This window comes from Pristiophorus japonicus, chromosome 12 (assembly GCF_044704955.1).
Source record: "Pristiophorus japonicus isolate sPriJap1 chromosome 12, sPriJap1.hap1, whole genome shotgun sequence".
Taxonomy (NCBI): Eukaryota; Metazoa; Chordata; class Chondrichthyes; family Pristiophoridae; genus Pristiophorus; species Pristiophorus japonicus.
In genome coordinates, this window is record NC_091988.1 from 186,080,960 (window position 1) to 186,096,514 (window position 15,555).

The 15,555-nt window shown below is 40.9% G+C and overlaps 1 protein-coding gene across 1 annotated transcript in view; it reads left to right on the forward strand.

Annotated features, from left to right (window-relative positions):
• LOC139277085 (CDK5 and ABL1 enzyme substrate 2-like) overlaps window positions 1-15,555 on the forward strand; it is a 51,264-nt gene that overhangs the window by 30,698 nt on the left and 5,011 nt on the right. The window contains exons 4-8 of the mRNA XM_070895097.1: window positions 4,720-4,828; window positions 5,725-5,881; window positions 6,931-7,034; window positions 10,030-10,136; window positions 12,762-12,966. Coding sequence (XP_070751198.1) covers window positions 4,720-4,828; window positions 5,725-5,881; window positions 6,931-7,034; window positions 10,030-10,136; window positions 12,762-12,966 — 682 coding nt within the window. The remainder of the gene's footprint in view (window positions 1-4,719; window positions 4,829-5,724; window positions 5,882-6,930; window positions 7,035-10,029; window positions 10,137-12,761; window positions 12,967-15,555) is intronic.

The window sequence follows — 15,555 nt, forward strand, 5'->3', positions numbered from 1 at the left end:
GGTCCTGAGCTGACACCAGAGGTGCCAACCAGAGTAGAGGGAGAAGGTAGTCTCACTCCATTTCGTAGTCAGTTTGGACCTTAATACCTAATTTATACTGTTAAGTTTGCAAAGCCAAAACCATCAAAACGTAAGAAGGCATTATAGACTTTACCAAGCCCATTAAAAATTGACAGGTAATGAATGCTTTTCCCTTGCTGGTTTTCAGCTGTGGGACCCACCAGTATATATACTGTCAGGAATGTGATATTTGGAATAAAACTCCTTCAAAATTTCATAAATTCCAATTTGAAAAAGGCTGTGGCATTTGTAGTTACAAGCAGGACTTTATATAAAAAAAAATTAAAATCTGTTCAGATCTAGTTTGTGATTATAAATGAGAAATGAATGTATTAAGCCATTGTCTGTAAATTCAACTCTTGGAAAAAGGTTGAATTTATCTCTTGTTCATGACATAACATGGCGTGAACTACTTTTCATGCCCCTTCTATGAACTGGTGGGTGAACTGCCCACTACATTGGAATCATTTAGATGTAATTTTGGTCACAACTTTTCTTCTAATATTTGTATGATTTGGTAATTAATCTTTGATCATGAATAACATAACCGGATATCCCAGTTTAAACTGTTCTGTCTTCCATTACACCCCTTTTATGACTGCTTAGTATTTCTGTCCTCTTGCATATTTGAGAATTTTACTCCATTTCACATATCCGGGATCACCTTGAAACTAGCTCATTCTTCTAAGCTACATTAATTAGTAGTTGTTTAAAGTGAGGTATCTGTTGGCGATTCATGAAGATCAGTGTGAATCAGAGTGTACAAATGGTAGACAAAATCAAAGTTGTACAAGTACAGACCAGAGGGGGTATATGAATATTGGGAGTATTATAGTTGTCATGTCACCATTATGGTTGATTTTCTTTGCCAATTACAAAAATACTAATGACCAGATAAAAGTGTTCCTATTTGTGGTCTTTTTAAAAAGGTTGTCTTTTATCTAATTTCTCAAACGATAGACCTGGATTTTCCGGGGCGTACGCAGCTGGACAGATCCACTGCATCCACGGAACATGAGCATTCGCTAGCGGCGAGTTCTGCCCAGAAAACGCTCGTGAAACTCTTGCGCCTTCTTTTACCAGCGTAAGAGTTGGTAAAAGAAGATCCTTCTTTTACTACTTAGTTAAACATTAAAAACATTTAAAATTAATTGTAGGTTATTTTTAGCCCCTTTAAAACATTTTAGTTCATTTTTCAAAAAAATAAATGTTTAATTCAATTGTATTTTAGTTCATTTTGAACATGTAATGATTTATTTTTATTTAAGTGCTGTGTAATTGTATTTTTTAGGGGATTCCTATTCATGCTCATGGGGATTCCATACGTAAATGGAACACCATAAGCATAATGGGGATCCCCTTTTTGATTGGTTGGTCTGGCCCATGTGATCCTCGGGGTGCTTGCAAACCGCATGTGCCTTGGGATATGTGGCCCTTTACACATGCATACGGATAGAGATCCAAGAGCGTGAATCTACGAACCTCCGTGACTACCAATGGTTCGGAGGCATTCGCCCGCAAATCCAAGCCCATTATCTTTTAAATTTACACATCCCATCTCGTCTCAAATTAGAATGATCCATCCGAGTTTGACACTTTATAGTCTGGTCAGCTTGTCATAAATTTAGTTAAAATTAAAAAATGCTGCTTAAATCGATTTAACCCACACATTGTACAAGTGTGTTTTAATCTGCATATCTCTGCGTACCGATTTCTGGACCCAGTCTACCTTAACTGCTATGTGCTGCATTGATTCTGCTGAGAATGGAGCACTGATTACACAGAAGATGTTCCGTAACACCACTTTTTAAAAAAGGAGGGAGAGAGAAAACAGGGAATTATAGACCGGTCAGCCTGACCTCAGTAGTGGGTAAAATGATGGAATCAATTATTAAGGATGTCATAGCAGCGCATTTGGAAAGAGGTTACATGATAGGTCCAAGTCAGCATGGATTTGTGAAAGGGAAATCATGCTTGACAAATCTTCTGGAATTTTTTGAGGATGTTTCCAGTAAAGTGGACATGGGAGAACCAGTTGATGTGGTATATTTGGACTTTCAGAAGGCTTTCGACAAGGTCCCACACAAGAGATTAATGTGCAAAGTTAAAGCACATGGGATTGGGGGTAGTGCTGACATGGATTGAGAACTGGTTGTCAGACAGGAAGCAAAGAGTAGGAGTAAATGGGTACTTTTCAGAATGGCAGGCAGTGACTAGTGGGGTACCACAAGGTTCTGTGCTGGGGCCCCAGCTGTTTACACTGTACATTAATGATTTAGACGAGGGGATTAAATGTAGTATCTCCAAATTTGCGGATGACACTAAGTTGGGTGGCAGTGTGAGCTGCGAGGAGGATGCTATGAGGCTGCAGAGTGACTTGGATAGGTTAGGTGAGTGGGCAAATGCATGGCAGATGAAGTATAATGTGGATAAATGTGAGGTTATCCACTTTGGTGGTAAAAACAGAGAGACAGACTATTATCTGAATGGTGACACATTAGGAAAAGGGGAGGTGCAACGAGACCTGGGTGTCATGGTACATCAGTCATTGAAGGTTGGCATGCAGGTACAGCAGGCGGTTAAGAAAGCAAATGGCATGTTGGCCTTCATAGCGAGGGGATTTGAGTACAGGGGCAAGGAGGTGTTGCTACAGTTGTACAGGGCCTTGGTGAGGCCACACCTGGAGTATTGTGTACAGTTTTGGTCTCCTAACTTGAGGAAGGACATTCTTGCTATTGAGGGAGTGCAGCGAAGATTCACCAGACTGATTCCCGGGATGGTGGGACTGACCTATCAAGACAGACTGGATCAACTAGGCTTGTATTCACTGGAGTTCAGAAGAATGAGAGGGGACCTCATAGAAACATTTAAAATTCTGACGGGTTTAGACAGGTTAGATATAGGAAGAATGTTCCCAATGTTGGGGAAGTCCAGAACCAGGGGTCACAGTCTAAGGATAAGGGGTAAGCCATTTAGGACCGAGATGAGGAGAAACCTCTTCACCCAGAGAGTGGTGAACCTGTGGAATTCTCTACCACAGAAAGTAGTTGAGGCCAATTCACTAAATGTATTCAAAAGGGAGTTAGATGAAGTCCTTACTACTAGGGGGATCAAGGGGTATGGCGAGAAAGCAGGAAGGAGGTACTGAAGTTGCATGTTCAGCCATGAACTCATTGAATGGCGGTGCAGGCTAGAAGGGCTGAATGGCCTACTCCACCTATTTTCTGTGTTTCTATGTACTGACTTGCTTATCATCTAGATTTGCAGCAGTTTGAAATGGTGATTTGTTGGTACCGACAAAGTCTAAACTGATAAATTTCCTTTACTGCTGTGTGCATATGAGTTAGTGCATTTTGCAGTGTAAAGTGAGGGTTTTTCTTTTGCACTATCTGGATAAAAATTGACCAACATTTTGTATATTTTGTGAAGAGGCAGCCTGAGTGCAGCTGAACTTAAACCGCTAACTGGTTCTGCTGATGCTGTTAAGCTGGCAGCAGCACCAGTGGTGGGATGCTGCTGGAACTGCAGGCCTTTTAGGTTCCACAGTATTCTGCATTCAATGCCCAAAATGCAATGCAACACTTGAGGTCATTGGTGAGTGTCAGCTGTGGCTCAGTTGGTTGCACTCTCGCCTCTGAGTCAGAAGGTTGTGTTCAAGTCCCACTCCAGAGACTTGCACACAAAAATCTAGGCTGAGGGAGTGCTGCACTGTCGGCAGTGCTGTCTTTCGGATGAGATGTTAAACTGAGGCTCCGTCTGCTCTCTCAAGTGGACGTAAAAGATCCCATGGTACAATTTTGAAGAAGAGTAGGGGAGTTATCCCTGGTGTCCAGGCCAATATTTATTCCTCAATCAACATTACTGAAACACATTATCTAGTCATTATCACATTGCTATTTGTGGGACCTTGCTGTGTGCAAGTTTCCTACATTACAGCAGTCACTACACTTCAAAAGTTCTTCATTGGCTATAAAACGCTTTGGGACGACCGGAGATTGTGAAAGGCGCTATATAAATGCAAGTCTGTCTTTCTATGGTAGTTATTAATTGCATTAATATTTTAGACGTTCTCATTTTTGATCCTGCTAGCAACCATTTTATACTGAGGGGGAGTTGCATTCATAAATAGTGTGTTGTTGTCGTCCTTTTTTTGTAATTTATGGGGCCACTGCGATGGGAACGGATGCTTTGAAGAGGAAACGGTAATAGACATTCCACAAGTCTGCAATGGGTAGAATGGAAAATTATAGCTGGCAGACCCATAGGAAAATTGTGTATTGTTTTCTTCATTATCAGGAAAAAGCCTTGTGATCTGGTTTCAGCTTGAGCATAGTGTTTGGAAAGTTTATTTTGGTAAACTGCAGTTCCCCCCAAAATTAATTTAGGTTTATTAAGTGTGAAACAGCCAATGAATAACTGATGTTCAAAATTCTAGTTGCTTTGTGATACTTAATTGGATAAGTTTGAGTTTTTTTAAATTCTTTATCTGAATAGGGTTCCTGTTAGCCTTGATTTCTGAATGAGCTATAAAGGAAACCAGTTCCTTTCATTGTGTACTTTGCATCTATTATATGTGTAGATCACTCCTTCAATATTATCCATATCTTCAGTGTTTTCCAACTGCTGTAAGAACCTGGATTTGACATTCTCTCCACACAGTGACAGTAAACTGGAAGGACCGAGACAACGTAATCCTTCTGGTGGTGTTTCATCCTCAACGGACATGCTGCTTGGACTTGAGGGAGTTGAACTTGCTGCAGATGGAAAGGTAACAATTATCTGTATTTCATGAGGCAGGGCAGTGAGAGCTTTTAAGGGTGTATAGGGTGCTTGTATTTTCAGACATTTTTATTCAATGTTAGAATATATGTACAGGATCTAAAATTATTGCTGGTCTACTTGCTAATCTGGCAGTAAAACAATAAATTTAGGCTGATTGGGAGCTCTGGCCATATCTGAATAAGCTCGTTCTTCGAACTTTTAGGATAACTTTTGTGCAAGAACTAACTAAATTCTCATGGTATTTTTTAAGTATTCTAAAATAAGCTGCATTGAAAATTGTCTATAAAATGAGTTAGAGTGTAGGGAGTTGTTTATAACTCAAGACAACAATTGTGTTTGTCCAAATTGAAAATTAAAAATATCCCAACATATTAATCCAGCTGCCTTTGTATGTTTCTCATTTTACTTTGTCGTTAAAATGTAGTTGTTTTAATGAAGTAGCTCCATATTTTGAAAGATGAATTAATTAAAAAAAATACTTGTAAGTTTTGGGGTAGTTCAATAACTAAGAGTTCAATCTTGTACAATTAACCAAGGTAAGCCTGGGCTCTGATAAATGTCTCAATCATGAAGCAGTATTGATGGATCTGAATTCCTACATTAGATTATCCTGTCTGAGATGTGAAGTGGCTTCTGTTTTGCACGTTAAAAAAAAAAACTGGGAGATTTGTAGATGAATAATTGATTTTTGTACACTTCATGTATCTGTTAAAATGTGATCTGAAAAATTCGGTGACACTTTATTTTACTACTTCAGCTGTAAAATTCATTTTATTACTTGACTGTGAACTACAAAACTTCACATGACATCTTTCAGTCATCATAATAGACCCGGGCAAAATGTGTAACATTATTTACTGTGTGTTTCTTTCTGTTTCACAGTCCGTTTCATATGCACAACTCCTTTATCCAACCAATGCCTTTGTGATGTCAAAAGCTATACCCGAGATTTCAGCTTCAGTATCACAGGTTCGAAATAGCATCCATCGGAATTTTACACCAGGAAGACATGGAACAGCTGCAATAGCAATGGAATTAGGTAAAATATAAGTGGTATATGTCTAAAGTATTTTTGGAAGGAAAATGTGGTGTTTGAATAGTATAGAACTACAGTCTAAATTCCACCTACTATTTAACCATTTTTTTTCCCAATGATTACATTGATATGGAAAGTGTGACTTGTATATGTACTTGTACAGGTATCTTGAACCTGAGAGATACATGCATATCTAACCCCAGAGAAATAGCTATTTTTGCTACATGAGCAACTTTTAAATCTGTTACTTTACTGATTTTAAAAATAATGGAAAAATGAGCAATGTTTTTAATGCAGACTTTAAATTCCTTCTGGGAATAGCAATTTGTTATAGTTATACTGAAAGTTGAATTCCCAAATGTGTAGTTTATTGAAAGCATTTGATTGGAAATAAGTATATTATCTAGTGTCTTTACCTTTTATCCTCGTCTGAGCCCAAGATTTACATTAACCACGTATCAGAATTATCTGACATGTAGAAAATGGTGAATAGCTTCACTCAGAGAGTTGTTAACCTGTGGAATTCTCTACCAGAGAGTTGTTGATGCCAGTTCGTTAGATATATTAAAGAGGGAGTTAGATATGGCCCTTACGGCTAAAGGGATCGAGGGGTATGGAGAGAAAGCAGGAAAGGGATACTGAGGTGAATGATCAGCCATGATCTTATTGAATGGTGGTGCAGGCTTGAAGGGCCGAATGGCCTACTCCTGCACCTATTTTCTATGTTTCTATCCACCCTGTTAAGTATAGTTCTCTTTCCTGATGATCTGCTGCCCCACTGCAAACACATTTGAATGGCAAGACTGATGGAAGACACAGACTTGAATGGCACTGCATGGTTTGCAATGTGTGGGAGGCTGTACAATAGTCTAAGTTGATTTGCCTCCTAAATGCTGGAGATTTTCTCTTGTCTGAACATCCAGCTGTTAGTGTGCATTATGCTCCAAGCCAATTATTCTGACAATGTTAAGCTTGTATACAGTACTGCATAATGGGTGTCTAAAAATAAAGATGTATGTCTCAGGCCTGTGTTGCATTCTGTCATCATATAGGTAGTGAAACTGGAGATTTAATAGAATATGATCCTAATCTTCTTGATGACCCCCAGTGGCCATGTGGAAAACACAAACGGGTTCTAATCTTTGCATCTTATATGGTAAGAACTTTTTGAATATTATTCAGCTGTATTCCAAATAGAATTTTCTACTTCCAATTCTGTAAAAGTATACCAATTTCCTTGGATCTCCTGCATATGGTGTTTAAAACCATTTTCATTCTAATCAACCAGAGCTATCTATAATTCCTCTTTCCATTGTGTTCTTGAAATTCTGGTGGATTATTAAATACTGACTTGAATAATTTAGGAATAAAAAAAAAATAATACTCTCTAGGTTTTTTTTTAAGTGTCTTGTGATTTTGCAGACATAATGATTCCTAGTTGATTGTCACACCACAGAAACTATTCATGGTTTGTATGTCTTTCACAATTGTACGAGATTGTGGACTGTTAAGTTACTCACAATCAGTTCATTACAGGTAAATTAATTGAGATTTTTGCGATCCATACCAAGCAAGTAAAATATATTTGTGGAGATGGACTTAGAAATGGCAGTTGATTTTTTAAAATGGTATTCCTGTTTTTGTTATACCAATATTAATGATTTAATCTGGGTTCTGAATGCCACCCCTCTGCTGTTTCATTGAAATGCCACAGATGAGAAACAACAACTGTTGAAATCTTAATCAAAATGTGAATTTTGTCTGTTTTGACATATTCTGCATAGCTAGCTTGATATATATTGGTTTGGAGGTACATGCATTTATAGTGAAACAGTGCAAAATGCAATAGTTTTACAATGGTCGTATACTGAGTCATTAATGTCACATGTAACCTAGTCAACTGAGTGATTGCATTTAATTTGAATGGATAGCTAGATTAATAAAATTAGTCCTACTGAGGAAGTCATTTTTGAGATGAAGGCTTTTTTTTTGCTCAAATCAAAGGGCCAGAGTGATCCCCTGGACTAGTTCAGATTGCCTAGGGGAGTTGGAGAGGAATTTACCAGATTTCCCCCTCCCAAATAGGCCTGGACTTTCAGCTTTTTTTGCCTCTCCTGGGAGATCACATGGTTTGAGGTGTATATATTGTGATACATTAAGGTATCCCAATTTTGAGAGGCAGGCAGGATGAACCAGTGGGCCTTTTTCGTGGCTGTCATTGTTCGTAACTCTGGCAGCCATCATTGCATCCTGCAATCCAGAGTAAGCATACTTCAAAAAATAAACTATAAAAATAAGAAAATGTAATTTAGCTTGTACAGACTTTGCTGTACTGTGTTGTATCATTTTGGCTCATTCATATTTAATCATTGATCACATTTTTTCTCAAATTATTGTCTGAGGTGTATTTACCGTAAAGGTCATTAATATCTGATTAACATTGTCATTTGAGTAAATGGAGATGAGTTTCCTCTTTCTTCAATTAACATGAAATTTATTTAGACATGTGTAAATGATTTCCCATGGTGCTTCTCATAATGATTTGGTTCCAGAGTTGTTTCCAAGTAACCTTTCTTACAAGCCATGGATCTGATTTGGTCTGTGCTAACCATGTGGTATTATCCAGCACGTGCTTAGCAGGGACCAATCAGGAAGAAGGGGTGAGTTTGTGTATTTAATGTGCATACTTACACACCTTGTTATAAATATAGGCTCAGTACACAAGCTGAAAACCAACTCCTGCTTGTATGTTGTAGCAACAGTGGTTTATCTTTCAGTTTAGTTGATGGTATCATCATCGAATTACTTTGTGTCATTGAACATAAGAACATAAGAAATAGGAACAGGAGTAGGCCATACAGCCCCTCGAGCCTGCTCCGCCATTCAATAAGATCATGGCTGATCTGATCATGGACTCAGCTCCACTTCCCCGCCCGCTCCCCTTATCCCCTTATTGCTCAAGAAACTGTCGATTTCTGTCTCAAATTTATTCAATGTCCCAGCTTCCACAGCTTTCCAAGGTAGCAAATTCCACAGTTTTACAATCCTCTGAGAGAAGCTGGTGGAAAAACAGTAACTAGAAGTTGGTGTCTGTATTTATTCTTTGGTGTTCATATCAAGATTCCACTAGGTTTAATTACCGTATATACTCGCGTATCCTACGATCTCACGTATCATGCGACCCCTAAATTTTCGTCCCCAAAACATGATTTTATCATATATCTCATGTATCATGCGAATCACTTTTTTGAGATACCAGATGCCACTAGGCTAGGTTTTCAAACAAGTTTAACAAGTACCCAACACGTAACAAGTACCCTAACACATAACAACGATCGAATACAGACCTTAACAACCGAATCATGAAACATCGAGTGGATTCTGTTGTGAAAGCTGTTCGCGAATTGAACACCGATACAGCAATCATTCCAGCTGGCTTGACTAGCGTCGTTCAGCCACTTGACGTATCCATTAATAAGCCATTTAAAGACAATATAAGAAAGAAATGGAATGACTGGATGATGGAAGGAGGGAAATCATTTACGAAGGGAGGGAATATGAAGGCTCCGGATTTGCCTCTACTGTGTTTGCGGGTAAAAGAAGCATGGGCTGAGATAGATGGAGATTTGATTGTTAAAGCCTCTAATAATGCAGCAAACTTCAGAGGGAGTTGTGGGTGGCGATCTCTAGACCACAGCAAAGATACAGTACAAGTGACAATAGAGGCTGCAATCCAGCCCAGGAGATACCTGCCGAGATTCAGCGTGGATACGGTCTGCTTAACAGCCTAACAGCCTAATCTTGGCCAGCACTTCACACCCGCAAATTTTGTATCTCGCGTATCATGCTACCTCCCAAATTTAGGTTACAATTTAGGTCTTCAAAAGTCGCATGATACGCGAGTATATACGGTAATTGTTTTGCTCTAAAAGAGCCCTGAAAATATTCAGTCGCTCCTCATATTTGGCATTTCACCAGGCAAGATTTATTTTGTTTGACACCAATTCCAAATTTTTACAAATTCTCAATGAAGTTAGTAGCTATTGGTATGCATGTGTTAATGTTCAACATTATAGAGTAATTGAGACCTGCAACCATTTTGTACAATGTTGTGATCAACTTCACCAATGAATTTTCTTGCGTTTTGCCAGACCACAGTCATTGAATATGTGAAACCGTCCGACCTGAAAAAGGATATGAATGAAACCTTCAAGGAGAAATTTCCTCACATTAAGCTGACTCTTAGTAAGATAAGAAGGTAAATTTATCTAATGAAGGAAAAATACAAAGCAGATATGCCATTTTTAGGAACTCTCGTATTTAAGATAAACCAAGCACAAATGTATTTTACCTATCAGAATTACAATTTTTGTTTTCCTTCCATCATTTTAAACTTTTATATTTTTCTTGCTAATTTTACCCCATTTCCTGAAGGTATTGGCACCTTGCCGAGGTTATAGTTCCACACGCACCAGTTTTCCTCTGGTGCCAAGCCTAAGTAGCCATTGTTTAGGAGTGAGTTTAAACCAGCAGACTATTCAAATATCTGACCTGCGTCCTGTTCTCCAGCAATTCTTTCAAACAGGTGTCCCTGGATAGTGACCTAGGCCCCAAGTTTCCACATGATTTGCTCCTGATTTTTCGGAGCAACTGGTGTAGAACGGAGTATCTTAGAAATCGGAATTCTCGTCATTTAGTTTGCTCCAGTTCTAGTCAGTTAGAACAGTTTCACTTTGGAACAGAATTTTTTTTTTCAAAAGGGGTCGTGTCTGGCCACTTACGCCTTTTTTCAAAGTTTCGTCAGTGAAAACTTACTCCAAACTAACTTAGAATGGAGTAAGTGAAGATTTTTGTACGCGCGAAAAAACCTTGTCTACACTTTAGAAAATCAGGCGTAGGTTACAAATCAGGCGTAGGGTGGGGGGGGGGGGGGGTTTAAAGGAAAGTTTACAAACATTAAACACTTCAGTTTTACAAATAAAGAGCCATTATCAATAATAAATGATAAATACATCAATAAATCAATCAAAAAAAATTAATAAGAAATAATTTTTTTTTAATTCAATAAATAAAACATTTGCTACTTACCGACTGCAGCACCGGGAGCCCTCCAACAGCGTGCTGGGATGCCCCCACCCCCCCCCCCCCATTGTGTCTCTGTCAGTGTCTCTATCTCTCTCTCTGTCTGTCTGTGTGTGTCTCTCATTCTCTGTCTGTCTGTGTTTCTAACAGCGAGGGGAGGGGGGGAGATGGGGGGGGGGGGGGAGGCTGAACGGACCGGGCCCGAGACTTTGGGCAGGGCCCGTCCCCAGCACCAGATTTTACAGGTAGGTGGCGTTGGGTCGGGTCGGGGGGAGCGCGGGTCGGGGGGGTGGTGGGAGGGAGGTCGGTTCGGGTCGGGGGGAGGGAGGTCAGGTCGGATCCAGTCCGGGGGCGGGGGAAGCGAGAGTCGGGTCGGTGTCTGGTCCGGTGCCGGGGGTGGGTGGGGGGGGGGCGGGAGGGGGAGAGTGGGGAGTGGGGGTCGGGTCCAGGTTGGGGGGGGGGGGGGGGAGCGGGAGTCAGGTCGGTGTCGGGTCCAGTCCGGAGGCGGGAAGCGGGAGTCGAGTCGGGTTGAGAGGAAGCAGGAGCTGGCCGTGGGAGGAGCCTTATTCATGCAGCCCCAGTGAGGCCATTCGGCCAGGGCTAGGGGCTGCGTGCTTCGGCCCCTCCCACACAGTTTTGGGCGCCTGGAGCTACTGCACATGCGTGCCCACTGTAGCGTGCATGTGCAGAGGTCCCGGCACTGTTTTCAGCGCAGGGACCTGGCTCCGCCCCCTACAGCTTGTGCTGTGCTGCGCCAAGGACCAGAGGACCTGCAGGGAGCTGGAGAATCTGGAGGGTTTTTTTTAGGCGCACTTTGTGGCGCGAAAAACAGGCGTCCAGGTCGGGCTGCGCCGTTTTAGGCGCGGCTCGAAACTTGGGCCCCTAGAGTGGTAACCCTGGCTGTTCTTTCTCTTTTCCCCCCCCCGGCCTCCAACAAAACCCCAGTTGTAATGCCCCTAACATCTGATAGGCTAACTCAGCACAGACTAGTGATCGAATCTGGAACCATTCTGGTCTGTGTCTTTCTGCATGGAATGGTTACCTACAGAATCTCGAATAGCCTTTGAGTGGCTTTTTATGTTACGAATGCTTCTTGCGGCATGATTTCAGTAAATCTCAATGTAGATGAGAGCTAAACTGAGTTTTAAATTGCTTTTATCCAAGTTAACAAACTATTCAAATAAAAGGCTAACTTTCAGCAGTATTTACTGAAATTTGTTCATCACGAGCATTAATTTTTTTGCTATCTACTTACAAGGATAAGTGCACTATCCTGACTAGTAACATTTCTGTATGGTGGTTGAAGTCATGTTTCTGTTGATTGTATTCAGGCATGAAGTAATAATCAGTCTTGTGTTTGGTTAGATTTGTGATCCATATGTTTCTATGTGGTGTATCAATTGGCAAGATTCCCATGTCAACTTCTTCCAGTTAAAACATTTAAGTACTCCTATCACTATTGATCTAATATTGTGCTAATTCTAGGTCTTTAGTATGCGCAGAGGTACTTTGGTGGTTTGTTACTATAAAGGCAGACTTAGTAATTTCAGTCAAAACTTGCATTAACTTCAGTGTAACCTAAAGATATGACCACTATAAAGTCAGTAAATATATTGCATGTGTCTGTGGAGGCAGTCTTTCATCGGTCAAACTAGAGTGACAGTATGAGAAAGTTGTAACAATGCTGAGCCTGGGAGGGAATAAGAGCAAATAAAAAATGTAGTGGTTTTGATATGTTAGTGTTAATTATGAATTTAAAGTCACCAAATGGTTTCAGTGCATTTTTCTGTTTCCTTGGCAGTCTGAAACGGGAGATGCGGAACCTGGCAGAAGAGTGTAATCTGGAACCTTGTACTGTGGCTTTATCATTTGTTTACTTTGAGAAGCTTGTACTCCAAGGCAAAGTCAATAAGCAGAACAGAAAGCTTTGCTCTGGTGCCTGCTTACTGCTAGCAGCCAAAATCAGCAGTGATCTCAAGAAGCATGAAGTTAAACATCTGATTGACGTAAGTATATTGAGCTGACCAATTTCTCTTGATCGCTGTGCAACTTTAAAAATAACTAGTTAAAAACAGCTGTGGAAAAAATTCCCATTTCAAAAAAAGCTATTTTGAGATTGATTGAAGAAGTAGTCTAATACTATTAGTTTTCAGTTTTGTAGAGCCAAATAATTGTCTAGATAGACATAAATGACAAGTGTACACAAGTTTATCGCTTGAATATTTCCACCAATATTTTGCCTCAGTTTTTCACACCAACATAAAACCAGTATGAGTATGGTATTAACACCAGATCCGTGTATTGTTCAGTGTAAATCTCAGAATTATTGAGAACATCTGACAATTCAAGATCCCGTCCTGACTTTCTTGCCGATAGTCCTCTTGAATTTAGTGCTTGCTGCACCAGACTACGCAATATGTGGCTGACACTAGAGGTCTCAGTTTTTAATCAACTTTGTTCCTTTAACAATACATAAATGAAAGCACCAATTAATTATAGTGCAAATGGAAAAAATGCTTAGAAATACATACCAAAAACCATAAATCCTGATTGGACTGCAGTGTGTGTTTTTAGTAAACATCCAAACAGTGTCCTTGCTGAAATCTGTGCAATGGTAGTACTGCTAGTTGGGTCATTTTTCTGCACTTATAGAATTTTAGGGCCCAAGTTTCCACATGATTTGCGCCTGATTTTTAGGAGCAACTGGTGGAGAATGGACTATCTTAGAAATCGCAATTCTCCACATTTTTTTTCTGCAGTTCTAGTCAGGTAGAACAGTTTCACTTTGGAACAGAATTTTTTCTTCAAAAGGGGGCGTGTCCGGCCACTGACGCCTGATTTCAAAGTTTCCACAGTGAAAACGTACTCCAAACTAAGTTAGAATGGAGCAAGTGAAGATTTTTGTAGAACTGAATAAATCTTGTCTACACATTAAAAAAATAAGGCGCAGGTTACAAATTAGGCGTCCAGAACGAGAGTGGGGGGGGGGGGGGGGTGGAGGGAAGTCATTAAATTCTATAATAAATCCTTATTTATACTTCTACAAATATTATACAAATAAATCCAACCTGAATAAAAATTTATAAGCAAAGAAAAGATTAAATAAACTATCTTCCTATCTGTGTGAAAGTGCTTCAGCCAGGGAGAATGCTGCAGGAAGCCTCAAGTTGAGCAGCCATTCCCGACGGCGGGCGGGGGAGAGGCCGTCGGGAAACGGCTGCCTCAACTTCTGAGGCTTCCTGCAACCTTCTCACTGCTGCAAGAAGCCTCAGTGCTGATGGCAATGTGCTTTTATTAAAAAATGTTCAAAAATTAAACAGCTACAAAGAACTACAAAAATGGCCGAGTGCCAATGTTTCCTTCACACTGTGCGTGCACGAACGCTCCAACGCACGCGCAGGGTTGCCGGCAGGAAAAAAACTAATTTAAATGGTACCCGCCCCCTCCCACTTACAAAATCGGCGCGAGTGGTAGGCTCTGCCCCCCTGGGCGCCGCGCCAAGCAGACATGGAGCTGCAGGGCGCTCCAGAATCGCGCGGTTTTTTTTCGGCGCGAAAAACGGGCGCCCAGCTCGGAGGGGCGCCCGTTTTTTATCGTGTGGAAACTTGGGGCCCATAGAATGGTTATAGCACAAAAGGAGGCCATTGTCTGTATCGAGAGGCCAAATGGCCTACTCCTGCTCCTATTTCTTATGTTCATTCATAAGCCTGCGCCAGCTCTCTACGAGAGCACTTCAGCTAGTCCCACTCCCCCGCCCTTTCCCCATAACCCTGCAAATTTTTTTCGTTCAGGTACTTATCCAATTCCCTTTTGAAAGCCACGATTGAATCTGCCTCCGCCTACCCTTTCATGCAACGCATTCCTAATCCTAACCACTCGCCACGTTAAAAATGTTTTCCTCATGTTGCCTTTGGTTCTGCTGCCAATCACTAAGTCTGTGTCCTCTGGTTCTCAACCTTCCGCCAAAGGAAAGAGTGTCTCTCTACTCTGTCTAGACCCCTCATGATTTTGAACACCTCTCTTAAATTACTCTCCACCTTCTCTGCTCTAAGGAGAACAGCCCCAGTTTCTCCAATCTATCCACATAACTGAAGTCCCTCATCCCTGGAACCAATTCTTGTAAATATTTTCTACACCCTCTCTAAGGCCTTCACATCCTTCCTAAAGTGCAGTGCCCAGAATTGGACACAAGACTCCAGTTGAGGAGAACCAGTGTTTTATAAAGGTCCATCATAACTTCCTTGCTTTTGTACTCTATATCTCTATTTATGAAGCCCAGGATCCCGTATGCTTTTTTTAACTGCCTTCTCAACCTGCCCTGCCACCTTCAACGATTTGTGCACATATACCCCAAGTCTCTGTTCATGCACCACCTTAAAAATTGTACACTTTAGTTTATATTGCCTCTCCTCGTTCTTCCTACCAAAATGTAGGCACTACGGGCCCAAGTTTCCACACGCGCCTAGAACGGCGCAGTCCCCGACCGCTGGACGCCCGTTTTCGCGCCACAAAAGTGCGCCTAAAAAAAAATCCGCGGTATTCTCCACCTACTTGCAGGTCCTCTGGCCCTCTGCGCAGCCAGCACGAGCTGTGGG